General features: G+C 46.3%; 1 protein-coding gene across 1 annotated transcript in view; it reads left to right on the plus strand.

Moving 5' to 3' along the window:
• Positions 1-20,664, plus strand: part of rhoj (ras homolog family member J) — a 72,167-nt gene that overhangs the window by 33,174 nt on the left and 18,329 nt on the right. The window contains exon 2 of the mRNA XM_072492114.1: positions 7,436-7,494. Coding sequence (XP_072348215.1) covers positions 7,436-7,494 — 59 coding nt within the window. The remainder of the gene's footprint in view (positions 1-7,435; positions 7,495-20,664) is intronic.

The raw sequence follows: 20,664 nt of genomic DNA on the forward strand, positions 1-20,664 counted from the left end.
ATGTGAAGGTCCTAGTAGATGTCTGGAAGTTCTCACTTCCATCTCTGGGTGAATCTATCCACCAATCCCCTTCAGACAAACTTGACCTTTTCCAGCCTCAGGAACTCTGCCAGGTCGCTCACCCATATACCCACTTTCAGTGACTCCAAGTCCCGCCAGCCAAGCAAAATCCATCTCCGGGCTATCAGGGAGGCAAAGGCCAAAACATTGGCCTCTCTCACCCCCTGAACTCCTGGGTCTTCCGACATCCCAAATATAACCACCTCTGGACTCGCGACCACCTCCACCCCAGCTCCTTGGACATCACGTCCGCGAACCATTACCAGAACCACGTCAGGCACCTAAAACCGTTCCCCCTGGGCAACTCGTACTCTTATTTCAAGTCCTCCAACTTCGCAAATTTTCCCGCAATGAACAGATCGCCAAACCGCTCAAACCCTGCCTGCTGCCACCCCTGAACCCTTGCATCCAGCTCCCTCCAGTAGTAATGCCCTCCTCACCTGCGGAGTCTTCCTCGCCCACACAAACCCAGAGATCAGCGCATTGACCTTCTTAAAAAATGACTTGGATGAAGATTGGGAGGTCCTGGAGCACAAACAGAAACCTTGGCAGCACTCTCATTTTAACTGTCTGCACCCACCCTGACAGCAGCAGCACATCCCACCTCTTGAAATCTGCTTTCATCTGCTCCACCATCCGAGCCAGGTTCAACTCGTGCAGCTGCGCCCAGCCCCCCATCACGTGGATATCCAAATATCTAAAGCTCGTCCCCACCACCCTGAACAGCAACTCCCCTAACCTCCTCTCCTGTCCTATAGTCTCAATCTGAACACCTCGCTCTTCCCCATATTCAACAATAATCCCGAAAACCGGCCAAATTCCTCTAAAATCCTCATGTTGCCTCCAATACTGCCCAACAGGTGTGAAATATACAGCAGCAGGTCATCTGCATACAGCGAGACCCTGTGCTTGGTGCCCCCCCCGGCTCAATCCCTCTCCAGCCCTAAGTGCCATTGCTGGCGGTTCGATGCACAAGGCGAAGAGCAAGAGGAGAGCAGGCACCCCTGCCTCATCCCCCTATGCAGCCCAAAGTACCTCGAGCTCAGTCAGTTCGTTTGCGCACTCGCGACCGCTGCCTTTTACAGCAACTGGACCCAATCTACAAACCCCTGCCCAAAACTGAACCACCCCATCACCTCCACCAGGAACTCCCACTCCACACAATCAAATGCCTTCTCTGCATCCATCGCCACCACTACCACCACCTCCTGCCCCTCCGAAGACATCAGAATTACATATATATATATAATATATATATATGTAGCACAGTTACCAAAATAAAGTTACCAAATTATTATTCCAATCTCAAGCATAAGTAACAGTTTTTAAACTTTCCACTTTTTTTGAAAACGAGGAAATATATATTTTGCTGGATACAGCATTTGATCGCAATCGCTAAATGTTAGTGCATTAGTCCAGATTCACCACTAACTATATGTTGCTAGCTTCAGTTTACTGATGAACAATCGGAGGTGATAACCCAGCAAAGTAAAGGGTGATTTTGATTTTCCTGTAAATTGGTGTTTACGGCAACCTACTGACAATTCAAAATACAAAGGTCCGCATTATATTATAACTTATTATAGGTTATTCATTGTGCTGACCTCGTGTTTGTGGGTTCATTGACCTTGTTAACTAATAGAAGACATCTGGCACTGCAAACAGAAATACTGACAGTCTTTTTAAGAAAAAAAACGAATTTGGCTCAAATCATAAGCAAGCTAGCTAGCTAGAATCTGTAGAGTCTCACATGACATGCCTGCTCCAAAGATAGCCTAACTGGAGGCTATTCTATAAGAAGTTGATGTGTTCTAAATTCCTGTTTTCTTTTAACTAAATAACAAGTGTAATTTATGTGTGCTGTTTGCTACTTCTGTGTAAATAGAATATGCTATTTGTAGAATCTTTGATATAATCAGTGTATAAGCACAGAGCTTGCCAACAAAGAAACCAATTTTGAGTAGAGCAGGATGCAAATTTGCAACTAATTCGACTGGGCCTCTACAGATTTCAGGGAAAAATAGATTACAGCATACTTTGCAATATTATAGGAAGAAAGTCATGATATCCAGTTCATTATAGCTACTACCCTGGCATCATAAATTGCAAGGATTAAAGTTTAACGGTTTGTCAAGGTTATTCGTATGCTAAGACCTGTTGCAGCTTTGAAAGAGGTTTATTTGTTTTGTACAGGATTTACACAGGTTTAGATTAACTTTGTTATGCTTGCAATGGTACTGTGCTGTACTGAGGAGCTTCATACTGAGTGGGAACTGACAAGGGAGGGCAAGAGTGGATGTGATAACAAAACAATCACTTGCGTTGTTCTGATGTTACAACGTAAGTGAAAATATGGGCTGAATTTTCATTGCTGAGGTAGGAAAAGTTAGGGAGCTTTCCCTCAGGAATTCTCACGCGATTCTCATGTGTGGAGGTAGGGAGAATGGCTCATGTATGCGGTATGGGATCAGGCCTGGCAATCCTGGAAACTTGAGTGTGATGTGACCCTGTTTGGGCGGGGGGGGGGGTGCGGGGGAGGAGAGTGCTGAGGCCCACTGCTTAGGAGGCCTGACTCAGTTCCTGGGACTTCACCCCAGTTGCCTCAGAAGTTTCTAGACCCTCTAGCCCTCGTCTCTTACACCCCATCAGCCTCCACCCATGGCCCCTCATACACTCTCTGCCAGCTCATGCCCCTACACACACCCAAGGGCCGCTTATGTTCTCCATGTCACTATAGCCGCTCACCCAGTATCTACCATGGACAGACTTCAGGAGCTATGTGGAGATGAAACAAACTTCTAATCTAATACATCTTTCAATAACTCACACTTAGTCATAAGAAAACCCGATTCGTAAAAGAAAACCCTACTCGTAAAACCCATTCAAAGTTTTTAATGTGCTGAAGTGGTTAATCTCTTATCAAGCAAATAAACTTTTATTAAGGCCCACAGCAAAGACCTTTAATAACTGTTTCTGTTTTAAACTGTCAATCAAACTGAACTCTGAAACCCCTACTGAGATAATTATAGCTTTTAAAAACCAGCCAGCATTCATTTTTTAACATTTTTATTAAGGCATTTAGAAATAAGCATCAAACACAGCCACAACTAAGATCAAAAAGATAACAAACAAGAGATCACATCATAACTAAATCAGTAACCAACAATCGCAACCCGCCCTCCCTACCATGTCCCCCCCCCATCCTCTCTGCCTCCACCTTTTCTTATTATCCCCCAAACCTCACTTCCCCCCCCCCCCCCCCTCCCTTTCCCCTACTCCCTGCTGACTAAGCTGTACTGGAAGAAATCAATAAACGGTTTCTATCTCCAGGCAAACCCTTCCACCGACCCCGAAACGCGAACGTAATTTTCTCCAGCCTAAGGAAACTAGCCAGCATTCATAATCACACAATAATAACCCTTAGGCAAATGTCAACAAAAAATCTATTGAAACTGCATGACCAGATGCTACGATTTTCTTTTCTAACCTGCAGCAGATGGCCTGTCAATCAAAGCAGTCCAGTAGAGTTTTTAAAAAATCCTCCATAAGACATATATTTCTGCAGCTTGTGTTTCTTTGAAAGTTTGAAGAGAATGTGATTTATAAAACTTTGTATCATGACAGTTGAACAGACCTTGAGTGTGAGCAAATCAAATAGGAACTATGTCCTATAGCCAGTGCGTTTAGCTGTGTGTTTCACAGTGCTTGCAGCGCCAGGAAGCACACGCTTTCTTGCGCCACTCCGGTTAGATATTGGGCCTCAACAGGGAACGCGTGGCCAAGGCCATACTTAGTCCTGTTTCCTGCGTTGAGGAGCCCCGCTCGCCATTTTCAAATGGCGGCCCGATCTCTTGACCCCTGGACGTGACCATAGAGTGAAACTAGCTGACTTACACAAATGTGCAGATTTGCGAAAAACAGTTCTTGCCCACAAGGGTGGGCTTCACATCATGACGTCTCACAAGGTGCGGGCAGCTGGGTAGTTTCCGGGAGCAGAGTTACCGGCCACATTGCGCCGCGGCACGCTGCTTTCCAGGCACATGGGGGTCCGGTAGATTGTGTCTTTTATCCATTATATCTATTCCATCAATTTGTCACTCCCACACTGGATTAAGGCCCTTGCAACAACCAAAATGGGATATCAAAGAACAAAGAAAAGTACAGCACAGGAACAGGCCCTTCGCCCTCCAAGCCTACACCGACCATGCTGCCCGTCTAAACTACTAAACTAAAATCTTCTACACTTCCAGGGTCCGTACCATGAGACAGGATCTACTCCCATTTGGAAGCAAATGGACTTATTAGTGAGAGGCAGCATGGTTTTGTGAAGGGGAGGTAGTGTCTCACTAACTTGATAGTTTTTCGAGGAGGTCACTAAGATGATTGATGCAGGTAGGGCAGTGGATGTTGTCTATATGGACTTCAGTAAGGCCTTTGACAAGGTCCCTCATGGTAGACTAGTACAAAAGGTGAAGTCACACGGGATCAGGGGTAAGCTGGCAAGGTGGATACAGAACTGGTTAGGTCATAGAAGGCAGAGAGTAGCAATGGAAGGATGCTTTTCTAATTGGAGGGCTGTGACCAGTGATGTTCCACAGGGATCAGTGCTGGGACCTTTGCTGTTTGTAGTATATATAAATGATTTGGAGGAAAATGTAACTGGTCTGATTAGTAAGTTTGCATACGACACAAAGGTTGGTGAAATTGCGGATAGCGATGAGGACTGTCAGAGGATACAGCAGGATTTAGATTGTTTGGAGACTTGGGCGGGGAGTTGGCAGATGGAGTTTAATCCGGACAAATGTGAGGTAATGCATTTTGGAAGGTCTAATGCAGGTAGGGAATATACAGTGAATGGTAGAACCCTCAAGCGTATTGAAAGTCAAAGGGATCTAGGAGTACAGGTCCACAGGTCACTGAAAGGGGCAACACAGGTAGAGAAGGTAGTCAAGAAGGCATACGGCATGCTTGCCTTCATTGGCCGGGGCATTGAGTATAAGAATTGGCAAGTCATGTTGCAGCTGTATAGAACCTTAGTTAGGCCACACTTGGAGTATAGTGTTCAATTCTAGTCGCCACACTACCAGAAGGATGTGGAGGCTTTAGAGAAGGTGCAGAAGTGATTTACCAGAATGTTGCCTGGTATGTAGGGCATTAGCTATGAGGAGCGGTTGAATAAACTCAGTTTGTTCTCACTGGAACGAAGGAGGTTGAGGGGCGACCTGATAGAGGTCTACAAAATTATGAGGGGCATAGACAGAGTGGATAGTCAGAGGCTTTTCCCCAGGGTAGAGGGGTCAATTACTAGGGGGCATAGGTTTAAGGTGAGAGGGGCAAGGTTTAGAGTAGATGTACGAGGCAAGTCTTTTACGCAGAGGGTAGTGGGTGCCTGGAACTCGCTACCGGAGGAGGTGGTGGAAGCAGGGACGATATTGACATTAAGGGGCATCTTGACAAATACATGAATAGGATGGGAATAGAGGGATACGGACCCAGGAAGTGTTGAAGATTGTAGTTTAGTCGGGCAGCATGGTCGGCACGGGCTTGGAGGGCCGAAGGGCCTGTTCCTGTGCTGTACATTTCTTTCTTCTTTGTATCCCTCTATTCCCATCCTATTCATGTATTTGTCAAGATGCGCCTTAACCGTCACTATCAAAGAACTCAGTACTGAGTTCAAATGGCCCTGCCGACTTCAGATTTCCCTCTTGTCCCCTTTTCCCGACTGGCAAGAATTGGATCTGTTGGAAATGAGTCTTACTTGTTTTGAAGGCCTGTGTAGTCTCCCTGAGTCTGTGAAAATCCAGTTCACTGTCTTGTTGACTCTGACCATGTATTCTAAACTTTGTATGTGAATTAGTAGGCCAGTGTCTTGTATATGTGTGACAGTCTGAGTAACTGAAAGTGCACAGGCAAATGGAAACAAGGATGCAAGTAAGTCATAAGCCCTTTTATATTTACCTTGCTGTCTCATGGTAACTGTAGTGTAGCTCATGCTTAGTATTTTTGGTTTCTTCATTAATCATCTCTGGGAACACAATTGTCTCCCCTGTCTCATACGGGACGTACATGGGTAGCTCTTGGGAAAGAAGGGTATTTTAGTCAGTTTGTGTAGTGGAAGAATATTTAGGATGATGTGTGTGTCTAATTTCTATTACTTGTTTTTCTCCTTTACTAGTTCTGATAACTGTTCATTGCAATCTTTTCTTCCTCAGTTTTATTCACACTAACGTTATCAATGCTGTTTTGGAGATTACTCTCTTATTCCTCCGAGGATATAGCTCATTTGAGAATAATGGCCATGAGAATGAGGAGCTGTAGAGTGCCAATAGAACTGTACTCCTTCAGGAGAAAAGAGACTAGGAGGGAAGATAAACTTAGTGACCTTATTCTGCACAAATCTTGAAGCAAGTGTTTTAAATAATTATGCTGGCAAGCTCTCAGTTGTGAATGTTGTGTTGTAGATTTATTCGCCATCACTCTCTATGCACCTACTAAAACTGTCATACAGCTCTGGATATTTTTTGCTACATTCTTAAATTATCCTGCATTTTGTGAGATGCTGTCAAATTCTGTAGATTAGACGGTTTAGCCCACTTGTTATTCTATCTTTGTGTAAGAGACCAGTCGAGCCGATATTTAATTTGAAGTCTCATTTCTGCTGGCTAAAGAGTTCTGTATGGACCAGATATACAATAGGTGTCATCTGTCTGGCAAATCGAGTTTGACATGTGGAGTAGTAGTAATTTTGTAGGTTTTCTGGCAGTTTGAACGAAACCTTAATTCCAAAAACAGCTTCTTCCCCGCTGTTACCAGACTCCTCAACGACCCTCTTAATGACTGATCTGATTAATACTACGCTCCTGTATGCTTCACCCGATGCCAATGTCTATGTATTTACATGTGTACCTTGTGTTGCCCTATTACGTATTTTCTTTTCATGTACTAAATGATCTGTTTTGGAGCTGCACGCAGAAAAATATTTTTCACTGTACCTCAGTACACGTGACAAGAAACAAATCCAATCCAAGTATAAATTATAAATATGGGAGGTGTAAATTTTATAATACTATTTATAGCAACTATTGTCAGCCTATGCTTCAACATTTAACTTTATTTCTAAAGACATGTCTGTATTTATTTTCAAGAAAGTCGAAAATATAAGTGGAGAAGTGTCTTTGTCTCATGCGCTTTTGAAGTAATCCAGTGTCATCGTCATTTATGGTAATGGCTAAGCCCATTTAATACGCATTCCCCAGCTTAAAAACAAATAATTTCACATGTTTACTATTTATATTTTAATGCCCCAACCCATGGTTGATATACATAGGGAGATAACCCTGTGAGTAGCAATTAATTTAATTATTTTACCTTGCAGTAACCATCACCGTTGGAGGAAAGCAACATTTGCTTGGTCTCTATGATACTGCTGGACAGGTATGGTGAAAAGCTGAACCTCTCACTCTACTAAATATGTATTATATGTTAGGATTCTTAGGCTGAACAAATTTTAGACTTTGGTCATGTGTATTGCATTGCAGAAGTTAGGTGGAGGATTCAGCCATTAATTAACAAGTTATGCAGTACTGACAGAATTGCATAGATGGATAGGAACATTTTGGCCATTGTAAAATGCATGTTTGTGGCCATTGTAAAATGCATGTTTGTGACCATTGTAAAATGCATGTTTTTGGCCATTGTAAAATGCATGTTTTTGGCCATTATAAAATGCATGTTTTTGGCCATTGTAAAATGCATGTTTTTGGCCATTGTAAAATGCATGTTTTTGGCCATTGTAAAATGCATGTTAACCTTCGAGCCCTATTAGGTCTGACAGGAAAAGACAACTTCAGTTTTGTAGCAACTGCTTTGCTGACATTCGTAAAGTTAAAAATCTTGTTTTATAACCTAGTAGATCTGTTTTTACAATAAATCGTCAATTTAAAGTCAAGGCCCTTTACATATAAACGGAAAAGCAATGATCCTCACACTAGTCCCAACCAGGAAAACATCCATCTCCCCTATCCCGTAGTTAGTTATGTACTCCAGTTACCACTGTCACTTTAATGCCATGGTCTTCTATTTTCCAGATAAGTCTGTTATGTGTTACTTTATCAAATGCCTTTTGAAAGTCCATATATACATCTACTATCTTCCCCCCTTTTGTTACTTCTTCAGAGAACTCGATCAGTTTAGTCAGACATGATTTACCTTGAACAGATCCATGCTGGGCATCCATTAGTAACTCGTGTCTTGCCAAGTAAGAATTAATTTTGTCCTTGTCTCTGTGGATTTTTCCACCGCTGGTGTTAGATTGATTGGCCAGTAGCTCCCAGATTTATCGCCCTCCCCTTTTGTTGAGCAGGGATATAACATTTGCAATCATCCATTCCTCTGTCATGGCTTCCATAACCAAGGAGAATTGAAAAGATTGTGGTCGGAGCTTCAGACCCAGCTTCCAACAGCAACCTAGAATGCAAAGCATTGGAGCTATGTAACTTGGTAACTTTAAGTGATGCCAATCTATTTAGCATCTCCTTCATTGGATCAGTTACAATTTGTAACTGATTTGTAACTGATCCAATCCCTCTCCTCTCCTCTGCCCTACCTCAACATTAGTCATCAGTATCATTTTTTTACAGTACCTCAGCCAAGCCACCTCCTTCCATAAGAATGTTTCCTTTTTATGTCTCAAAACTGACCCCGCCATTTGATTAATTATCCTATTGTTGCACTCACAAAGGGATTTTTTTGGTTCTCTTTTATGCTAGCTGCAAACCTATCCCCAATCTCTCTTCTTGCCCAAATATCCTTTCTCAATTTCCCCCTGCACTCTGTTCGCTGCCTGGTTTGCGACCGTATTTTGTACCAACCATAGAACCCCGTCCTGTTGGACAATGTACAAGAGGCATTGGAGGAGGATCATGTGATCAAGTCTATCATCAGCTGCAGGAAAGTCGAGAAAGATGAGGAGTAATAGTTTAACATAGTCACAGTCACATCAGATTCTATTTGTGAGCTTGATAAGGGCCATTTTCACACTGTGGCAGAAGCCTAATTGGAGGGAATTGAGCATGAAGTTCCTGGAAAAATGGGCACAGATTTCAGAGGTGCCAGCAATTTAAGGACTTTGGAAATGGTATGGAACTGAAGAGGGAGGGAGGCCATTCGGCCCATCAAGTCTGCACCAACCCTCTGAAAGAGTACTCTTGGCACACTCTCCTACACTATCCTCCTAACCCCATCTAACCTACACATCTTTGAACAATAATGGGCAATTTTATCATGGCGAATCCATGATTCAAGATGGCGCCCGAGCATGGTGACTTTGCGAGCTCTCTCAACCAAACCCCTTTCTTTTCTCTCGTATCACCGTCCTGATCTACCAAAACTCTTTTCCACTTCATATGAAATCCGCACTGTAACCAATCACTATTTGTTGATGCACCACTGTCAATGTACCCTGTCGATTATTCTTTTGTCTATTATGTATGTACTGTGTACGTTCCCTTGGCCGCAGAAAAATACTTTTCACTGTACTTCGGTACATGTGACAATAAATAATCAATCAAACCTAACCTGCACACCTTTGGACTGTGCACCCAAAGGAAACCCACGCAGACACTGGGAGAAAGTGTAAACTCCACACAGACAGTTACCGGAGGTCGAAATTGAACCGGGTTCCTGGCGCTGTTCGGCAGCAGTGCTAACCACTGTGCCACCATGCCGCCCCAACACTTGACTTCCTTTTCTGTTTTGCTTTAACCTCTATATATTTTGTCATCTAGCTTTGAATGCCTTGCTTTTCCCACTTTTCGCAAATATGCTTATCTTGTGCCCCACGATTCCTCACCTTGGAGGCCTACTGTTGCTCATTCAGTGTTTTTCTGCTCGCTCTTTGTTTCCAGTCCAGCTGTACCAGATCCTATTTAAATCACTGAAATCGATCCTCTTCCAGTTGGATATCTTCACCTTTGATTTTTTTTTATGTTGACCTTGCCCATAATTACCTGAAACCTCTATTACATTATGATCACTGATGAGCACTCCGCTTACCCATTTCCTTCCCTGGAACGACATACTACATTGCTTCTGCGCTCAGTCCTGATGAAAGGTCATCGACCTGAAACATTTATATTTTTCTCTTCAGGGATGCCGCCTGACCTGCTGAGTATTTCAGTTTTTATTTCAGATTTCCAGCATCTGTAGCATTTTTCTTCTGCTTCCTTCCGCATGGGGCGAGAAACACACTGATTAAGAAAGTTCTCCTGTACACACTTTCGGAAGTCTTCACCCCTACTTGCCCTTCATGTTGGGGTAATTTATGTTCCGATTGTTGTGCCCCTTTCCTGTTGTGTTACTCAGGCATTTTCCGACAGATTTTCTTCTCCATGTCCTTCTCACTATTTGGGGTTCTGCAGTAAACACCACTTTGCTGTTCCTTAACTCTAACCAAGAGCGATTCAGCTTTTTCCCACTGTAGTATACTTATCCTCTATAGTATGTTGTCCGCTGTGGAAATGTAATAATGCCCTTGATTTGTATTGCCACCCCACCCCCACCAACCTCCTGTATTTTTTCCCTTCCAGATCCCCCTTAAATGCATTTTAGCCAGGAATGTTTACCTCCCATTCCTGCCCGTGTTTAAGTCAAGTGTCTGTTATGACCACTTCTGTATGTGGCTTATCAGCATTATTTGGAATGAGTCTTGCACACAGGTGTTCCAACTCCATTCTGATCAGCTTCGCCTTTTTTCACCCTCTAATGCCAGCTCTTTCTACACTCGTTCTGTTGTTGTTTGTAGCACCTAGTTTTAAAACCTATACAATAGCAAGACGGTTTGTATGTACAATTTACATGTTCCCTTTACATCGGCCTTCTCTCCGCCCCCCCCCCCCCCCAACCCCCGCCCCATGTCTCTGTTGGGGGTTGGGGGCTCCTGCCCCTTCTCGGTCTTTTCCCGAGTCCCCTCCTGATGTTTCCCTGGGCTCCTCCCTTGCTGCCCCCCCCCCCCCCCACACTGCCTGCCAGGGAGAGAGCGGGAGTGCAGCCCTTCTTTGTTGGTCCTTTTTAACTTTCTCCGCCAGACTGGTCAGAATCCATTTGTGGATCTGTTTCCATCATGGGCTATCTGGATCCCCAGGTAGCGGAACTTGTTTTGGGCTTGTTTGAATGATAGACCTTCCAGCTCCGTCCCTCCCCCGCTTGGGTTCACCGGGAATACCTCGCTCTTGACCAGGTTTGGTTTGTAGCCCGAGAAGGCCCCAAACTCTTCCAGGAGCTTCATGATTGCCTATAAGCTGCTCTGCGGGTCTGAGATGCAGAGGAGCAGGTCATCCACATAGAGTGTGACTCTCTGCTCTCTGTCTCCTCTTCGGATGCCCTTCCTGCCTTTTGCCTCTCGCAGAGCAATCGCCAGGGGTTCAATTGCCAGGAGTGGGGACAGCGGGAGTCCCTGCCTGGTGCCTCTGTGCAACTGGAAGTATTCAGAGCTGGTGGTGTTGGTTCGAACACTCGCCTTGGGGGCGTTGTACAGGAGTTTTGCCCACGAGGTGAGCCCCGACCCTAGACCAAACCGCTCCAGTACCTCTATGAGGTACTTCCATTCGACTCTGTCGAAGGCCTTTTCTGCTTCCAGGGGGGACGATCACCTCTGGTGTTCTCTTCCCGGGTGGGGTTAGTATCACATTCAGTAGCCGTCTGAAGTTCACAATTAGCTGTCAACCCTTGACAAAGCCGTCTGGTCCTCTGCGACCACTTCTGGTACGCAGCCTTCCAAGCTCTAGGTCAGGACTTTTGTCCCCCCCCGCCCAAATTTGGCATGTCCAGTCCATCGAGGAACCGTTTCATCCCCGAGTCCCATCAGGGGGCTCAGAGGTGTACAGTCCCTGGTCGAAGGCCTCAAATGTTTGATTGACCTTTTTTGGTTTGGCTACCAGTCCGCCTCTGCTATCCTTTACCTGGGCTAACTCCCTCGTGGCTACCTGCTTTCTCAACTGGTGAGCCAACAGGCGGTTAGCCTTCTCTCTGTGTTCATAAAAGGTCCCCCGTGTCTGGCGGAGTTGGTGCACTATCTTCGTGGTGGATAGCAGGTTAAAGTCCATTTGTCGCTTTTTTCTCTCTGCCAGAAGCTCGACGGTCGAGCCTCCGAGTACCTTCTGTCAACCTCCAGGATGATGTTGATCAGTTGTTTCCTGGCCACCCTCTCTTCCTTATCTCTACGAGCCTTGTAGGCTATAATCTCTCCCCTAATCACTGCCTTCAGTGCCTCCCAGAACATGGAAGGTGAGACTTCACCATTCTGGTTGTTAGTAAAGAATTCGCATCTGGCAAAACACCTTGCCGGCCAAGAGGTCCATGTCCAACCTCCATGCGGGGCATTGGGCACGACCAGTCTCCAACCTCCCATCCATGTAATGCGGAGTGTGGTCGGAGATGACTGTCACGGAGTATTCCGTTCTTGCTATGTCTGGAAGCACCGATTTCCCCACTGCAAAGATGTCGATACAGGTGTATACCTTGTGCACCGGTGAAAAAACGAGAATTCCTTCTCACCGGGGTGTAGGAACCGCCATGGGTCCACTGCCCCCATCTGCTCCATAAATGTTCCCAGTTCCTAGCCATGCCTGTCCTTTCCCCATTCTGGTGTTTGATCGGTCTGTCAATGGGCCCTGTACACAGTTAAAGTCCATCCGTCCGTTCCCCCCCCCCCCCCCCCCCCCCCACCACATGATCAGTTTGTGTGTGTCGATGTCTGGGATTTCCGCCATGGTCTTTATGAAATCCGTGTCGGACTGGTAGCCGAACCAAAAAAGGTCAATCAAACATTTGAGGCCTTCTACCAGGGACTCCAGTTGGGAGTGTACAAGTTTATCAGGACTAACGGTGCCCCTTCCAGGACACCGCTAACCATGATGTACCACCTCCCTGGGTCCGTGACCGTCCTTATCACCATGAACCCCATCCTCTTGCTAATCAGGATAGCTACCCCCTTAGCCCTCGTCCCGTAACATAAATAGTACGTCTGCCCCACACAGCCCTTTCTTTCCCACAGCCTGTCCTTCTCCCTCGGGTGCATTTCTGAAGGAAGACTATGTTGGCTTTTAAACTTCTGAAATGGGCGAAGACTCTGGATCTTTTCACTGGGCCATTAAGTCCCCTAACGTTCCAGGTGATAATCCTGGTGGGAGGGTTTTGTCCCCACCTTCCTGTGGGATCTGGTGGACGCACCCCTGCACTCTGGGATGTCCCTTTGTCCAGGGGGCACCCAACATGGCCACCAAGGACAGGCATGGCTAGGGAACTGGGAACATTTATGGCCAGGGGCTGTTTAGCACAGGGCTAAATCGCTGGCTTTTAAAGCAGACCAAGGCAGGCCAGCAGCATCGTTCAATTCCCGTAACAACCTCCTCAAACAGGTGCCGGAATGTGGCGACTAGGGGCTTTTCACAGTAACTTCATTTGAAGCCTACTTGGGACAATAAGTGATTTTCATTTCATTTCATTTCATTTCAACTGTGTGTATGCCACATCGGTGCACCCCTGCACTCTGGGGTCTCCCTTGGTTCCTTCACCCTACCTGCTGAAGCTAATCTGACAGCCATCCCTTTCTTATCCTTGTATTCCCCACGTATTCCTCCTTCCCCCTCTGTCCCCCCGCTACAAAGCAGTTTTGCAATTATTGCCCTTGGTTGTTCCCTTGCTTTGGCTTCGGCCGGAGCGATCTGTGCGCCCTGTCGATCTCCGGCGGCTTCGAGAAGCTGCCCCTCCCGACTAGGTTGCCCAGCATCTGGGTCACACAGCCCGTCCTGCCCTCGATCCCGTCTGGCAGGCCCACGATCTGGATATTCTGATGTTGGGACTTATTCTCCTTGTCCTCGACTTTTCCTTTCAAGCTCCCCTGAGTCGCCTCTAACCTTTTAATTTCAGCCTCCAGAGCAACAATTCTGTCGCTCTGGTCCGTTGACGCCTTCTCCAGCTCAAGGAGCATCTTCCCCTGAGCTTGATTTGATTTGATTTATTGTCACATGTACCGAAGTACAGTGAAAAGTACTTTTCTGCGGCCAAGGGAACGCACACTGTACCTACATAGTAGACAAAAAAGAATAATCGACAAAGTACATTGACAAATGGTACATCGACAAACAGTGATTGGTTACTATGAGGAACAAGGAGCCAAATAAGGCAACTACATGACCAAGAGTAGCATAGGGCGTTGTGAATAGTGTTCTTAGAGGGAATAGATCAGTCCGAGGGAGAGCCGTTGAGGAGTCTAGTAGCTGCGGGGAAGAAGCTGTTCCTATGTCTGGAAGTACGGGGCTTCCAACTTCTTTCCCATTCCATCAATCGCCACCTGCATGGCGACCAACGCCTCCGTCACTGCCACCTTTACCATAACCTGTATTTCCACTTTTATCGCCTCTCTTTTGCCATCAGTTCCTTCATCAGGAACATCTTCCATCCATCTCCAGATGGGGGGGGAGAGGCCGTTGTTTAAGTCGTCAGTCTCCCTCTCTCCGGGGTGGCCGGGGGACCCCTCATCCACCGACTCATCCACCCGCTACTCGTGGCCTTTTCGTCCGCTCCTGCCATCTCTGCGGTTTCTCAAGCTCCTGTTTGCTGGCATGATGATTCTATCCTTTCCCTTAATTGTAGGTGAGATAAATCCAAATTTTTTAGCTAATTTTGACTAAAAGTGCCTCTTTGGTTGTGTTCTGGAGGAGAGCCACCTGATGTGTGACTTGCACAAGGCATTTGAGGATTTAAATTGATAACTTCACATAATCTTCATAAATGAAATGCTTGCAGTCTTTACTTCTATAATAATTTCTATTGTAAATCATTACTGACTTGTTCAGAAGTTGTGAAAAGTACTATAATTGTATTTTTTTTTAATGGCTGCTGGGCAATGCTAAATATAAGTTATCACGGTCTCATTGAGCTAGTATTTAAGGTTACACCAACACCAAAACTGCTTGTTTAATCCTTTGCATGTTACACATGGAAGCAAAGAACCATGAAACAGAGCACAAAGCCACAGATTTTAATGCATTTGAAAATAGAAGTTGGATGTGGCACCCACATGGTTAATCAGCATTTGTAGGGGGATAAAAGGATATGAGATTGAATAAATTGCAAAGAGGCCCCTGTCTTTGCCTATGAAACCATAACTCCAGATAAAGCTACATTTTAAAAATTCAGTTTGATGGGGAGTCAGCAATTGGGTTCTGCCATCTCCTAAATGCTGACTTCCACCCAGCTTCATCCATCGCTATTCAATGGTGCTCCAGCCCTAAACCTCTACACAACTGGTTCATTCAATGCTGTGGGCGCCAGCAACAGCAGTCGGGCAGTACTGCACTGAATGTAGTTGTCTGAAGACTGATCACATGGCCCTCAGCATCCATTAATTAACATTAATAGACATTCATCTCCAGTACTAACAGCAGGCACAAGGTTTCTTCCCCTGTTCATGTCAGTGTGACTGACTGCATTGTTTACCAGTGCAAACACTTTCATCTTTTTTTCCCCCGTGAACGACTGGCAACAAAATGAGAGCTGAGCATTTTTACAGATGGTAGGATTCCTCGGTGCATCATAAATGGTCCCCTTCTAGCCTTCCGGGCACCTGCGTGGTGTTCCTTAGCCTCCGTGAACTGGAAGAATTCCATTTCATCAATGTGGGTCACTTGAGAGATGCAGAACCTAATCGTGCGTAAGTAATTTGGTTGCTTTCCAGGCCGCTTTCCTATTAAAGCAACCCATTAAGCTCGGATTGTTCCACACACCCCTGGGAAATACCTGATGTTTACAAAATAAAAATGTGAAAGGGATTATAAAATCTGAGCCATCCAGAGTGAATTCCCAATGTTAGCAAATGAGCATTATTGAATGGAGACAAGAGTCCAGAGGAGTGATTTAGAAATACAACAAGCTGGGTGGATAACTGCACCTGCCTCCCAACCTTCTCGGCATTGGAGAATCTCAGGCTACCTGGTAGCCCCAACCTCATTTCCATTCCACTGGCAAGTGATAGGTGTGTCCCAATGCAACCCGTCATTCCTGAACGAGGGGAATATCAATTGACTCCCACAATGTGTTAGTTGGCAGTTGGATTTTTTTTTTTAGGTGGGGAGGGGGTAGTTAGTTGCATATTTTCTCGTGTGGTTGTTACTTCCCACAGATCAATCCCAAGGTGCTGAGTTTGTGGGCGTCACTGGGGCCTGTGCTGCTGGAGCTATTTGTGAGCATACAAACAGAAGTATATAAATACTGTGTTATGCTAGTGTGCTGAAATGTTTGTGCATGAGAAAAGTACATTAAGAAAATTCATTCAAATTTTGAGGAGGTCGTTGTCATAATATGCAGATAATGATATACAGACAGGCAGTGGCAGCTAATGAACACTGAGAACAGGACACGACCAATGAGCAGGCAGGGCACTCAGTGGTGGTATCTCACTATAAAAGGACGAGGTACTCACACTCCGCCTCTTTCCACTGATGAACATCTACAGAGTGAGTCAGGGTGTATGTACAATATCACACCTCCAGCACATGGCCAAGAGCTAGTCTGGTTCAGTCAGACAGAGTAACCACACTTAGGTTAGCAGAGAGTCGAACTCATAGAGAACTGTGCTAACTGTGCTACTGGTTCAATAAATCAGATTGAACTAACTTCAAGGTCTGGAGTATCTTTTGGTTAAATCTGCATCAAGTTGCAGCCTGTGTTATCCCAGAGTACATAACACATCATGCTACCAGGGGACTGCTTAATCTCAGTGGTTTACCTCAGTCCGTTCCGTGACGACCAACGAATGTCCCGGCACCATGGAGAAGATTCAGGCTCCTCACCAGCTCAGGACCTCCGGCAATCTCAGTGCCAACTGGCGGACATTCAAGCAAAAGTTTCCGCTGTACATCGAAGCTTCAGACCTTGTGGGTGCGTCTGATGCAAGGAAGATCGCGCTTCTCCTCTCAACAGCGGGTGATCAAGCCATCAAACTCTTCAACTCTTTTCACTTCACCGAAGGCCCAGGACAAGACAACGTTTCATACCATTCCGGACAAGTTTAACAGTCACTGTGAAGTGGACACCAATGAAATCTTCGAGCGTTACATATTTTCAAACAGCGTCTACAAAGTAAAGATTAATCTTTCAACCCCTTCTTAACTAACCTCCGCCTGCTAGCGCTGTCCTGCAACTTTGGTGATATTGCTGACTCTATGATCAGAGACCAAATCGTTTTTGGAGCTCACCCTGATCCTCTGAGAGAGCAGCTACTGAAAATCAAGCATATGACCCTGCCAGTCGCGATTGAAACATGCACAGTGCATGAGCACGCCAAAAATCGCTATGCCCAGTACAAATCGGCTGAAAATGAGAAACTTGCCTCCCACGAGGCAGAGAGTGTGCAGGCCATCTCCCGGATGCAACGCCTCAGCATTGATGAAAGCGGCCATTTTGCGTGCTTTTCCTGGGGTCCCACGCATGCGCGATGCGAACGGGATAACAAAGCAGCCGACACCCGCACTGCGCATGTGCGACGACGCGCGGAGCGTCAGGACGCCGACATCATGACGTGCTCGAACTGCGGCAACGCCCACTTAAAGAAACACTGCCCTGCAAGAGGCAGGCGATGTTTAAACAGCAGGAAGCCTGGACACTATGCAGCCTTGTGCAGGTCTGCACCACCAGTCAGGGGCCAGCGCTCCCAATTCCGATGACGGCGTGTTCAGAGTGTGCAACAACAATTAGAGGATTCTGATCCTGGCAGCACAGCGGATCCAGAGGAAGAATGCCTGGACTCCGCCTACTGTGTGGACTTCATTACCAAATGTGAATATGCCACATCCAACTCATCACAAATTCAATCCATCCTCGCTGTGGATTCTGCGGACGAATGGCGTGCGGTGATGCAGGTCAACCACTGCTCCATCCAGTTTAAGCTGGACACAGGTGCTTCTGCCAACCTCCTCTCACAGGCAGATTTCAAACGCATCAAGAAGCCCCCCAAGGTCCTTCCAGCAGCCTGCAGGCTCCTGGACTACAACGGAAAAGCCATCATGGAACTGGGATCCTGCCATCTACTCGTCTCCAACTGGAGCACCCATGCACGGTTACATTTTGAAATTGTCAAGCCAGACAGGGCATCCCTACTTGGCGCGCATGCCTGCAAGCAGCTGAACCTTGTGCAGCGGGTTTACACAATGACATCCTCCAAGTTGGATCTTCAGGCCGGCATTGACGACACCCTTGCTCAGTATCCGGATGTGTTCGAGGGGATGGGCACGCTGCCATATTGATACAAGATTCTGCTACGACCTGATGCCAAGCCAGTGGTCCACGCACCACGCCGGGTCCCGGCTCCACTGAGGAAGTGCCTGAAGGCACAGCTCAAGGATCTTCAGCAACAGGGCATCATTTCCAAGGTAACCGAACCGACTGACTGGATCAGCTCGATGGTATGTGTTAGAAAGCCTTCGGGAGACCTGTGCATCTGCAGTGATCCCAATAGGATCTCAATAAGAATATAATGCGTGAATACTATCCCATCCTGAAGCGGGAGGAACTCACCAGTGAGATGGCACACGCACGTTTTTTCACCAAGTTAGATGCGTCACATGGATTTTGGCAAATCCAGCTGGATGAGTCCAGCAGAAGGCTCTGCACCTTCAACACACCGTTTGGCAGATACTGCTATAATGGCATGCCGTTTGGCATTGTCTCGACATCGGAAATCTTCCATCACGTCATGGAGCAAGTGATGGAGAGCATTGAAGGGGTTCGTGTGTAAGTGGACGACATCATCACATGGTCCATGACCCCTGAAGAGCATGTTTCCCGTCTCCAGCAGGTATTCCGCCATCTCCACGCCAATGGCCTGAAGCTGAACAGGTCCAAATGTTGCTTTGGCATGTCGACACTCAAGTCCCTAGGTGACCAGATCTCTCAGCAGGGCGTGCGCCTGGACACAGACCTGGTCAAGGCCATCGGAGCCATGAAGGTCCCTGAAGACAAGAAGGCGGTGTTACGCTTCCTGGGCATGGTCAATTTGCCGGGCAAGTTCATCCCAAACCTGGCCTCACACACCACGGCCCTACGAAACCTGGTGAAAATGTCCACTGCCTTTGAGTGGAAGGCAGCACATCAGGCAGAGTGGTTGGAGCTGAAAGCCAAGCTCACCACTGCACCCGGCTTGGCATTTTTCAACCCAGACTCAGGGAGACAAAGATCTCGACAGATGCGAGCCAGGATGGCATCGGTGCGGTGCTGCTTCAATGCGATGACACTTCATCCTGGGCGGCGCCCCTGATTTCGGCATAAACGGGGATTCTCCGGCCGATGGCCAAACGTGATTTCGGAGTCGGCAATCGGAGAATCCCACGTCGTATGTTTGCTTGATAAACCTCCTGTTTGTTGAAAGTCCCTTGCGCAGTCAATGATTTAACGGACCACATGGAACTGCATGTGTCAGGGCTGACAGTGTGGCACAGGGACTTTGAAACATTGACCCTCTTGTCTTTGGTGAGAACATGGTGGGCAATTGGGACAGATTCGAGCAGAAATGGATCATCTCCTGTGCTGCAGCGATATCTAGAGAAAACAAAAAGGTACAAGCCTATACTCTGCTGAATTTAGCACAGTCGTGGAGATTGTTAGACCGCAGCATATTCCATTCTACGAATCAGAAACCATTTGAATCAATCCAGGCCCTGCGTGGACATATTAAAGGTCTTAGCAGAAAAATGTGCATTTGGAGCGTTTACCGACAAACCCATTAGAGATCAATTGGTAGCGGGTATAGAATATGATGTACTCCCAAAACAACTACTGAAACGGAAGGGCCTGACTTGACAGTCTACTTTGGAAACATGCATTTTAAACGAGCAGTCTGAGAGATCGAATAGAGAATTCAGGCGGGAAGCAGCACAGTATAGGAGAGAAACAAAATTACTGTTGCAGTACAGTGGGTGCTCTGCATCAACTGCAGCAGCCTGTATGAACCATTGATGAACAATCTGAAACATTACATAAAGATTTTCAGCGAGATACAGCACCATTCCGGTGGGACACTGAAGTATTTTCAGTTCGTTAGGGGTCATTCAACTTGGCCCAGAGGCCCACGCTGTGCAACTTCTAGCCTCGGAGATGGCAAGGCCGAGAGACATTTTGGACAACAACAACTATGTGCATCAAGAAGAATACCGATTGCGATCAAGCAAATGGGCATCAATGAGCTGCATCGAATGACCAAACTGGGCATAATTATTCCAGTGAAAGAGGTCACAGATGGTAGCCACGGTGAAAACGGATGGTGCGGTCAGAGTATGTATTGACCCTGTACGTTTGAAGAAAGCACTACTCTGGTTACATCACCCCAGGAAGACAGTAGAACAGGTGACCTCAGACATTCTGAAACAAGAGAATTTAGTGTGTTAGATGCGAAATGTGGATTTTGGCAAATCCCACTGGATCTGACATCCTCAAGATCATGTCCCCGATAGGCAGATAATGTTTTCTCTGAATGTTATATGGCATCTCTACCGGCAGAAGTTTTCAGCGCTGTGTGGAACAGCTCTTTGTAGATCAGGCAAGTGAAATCAT

This window comes from Scyliorhinus torazame, chromosome 2 (genome assembly GCF_047496885.1).
Source record: "Scyliorhinus torazame isolate Kashiwa2021f chromosome 2, sScyTor2.1, whole genome shotgun sequence".
NCBI lineage: Eukaryota > Metazoa > Chordata > Chondrichthyes > Carcharhiniformes > Scyliorhinidae > Scyliorhinus > Scyliorhinus torazame.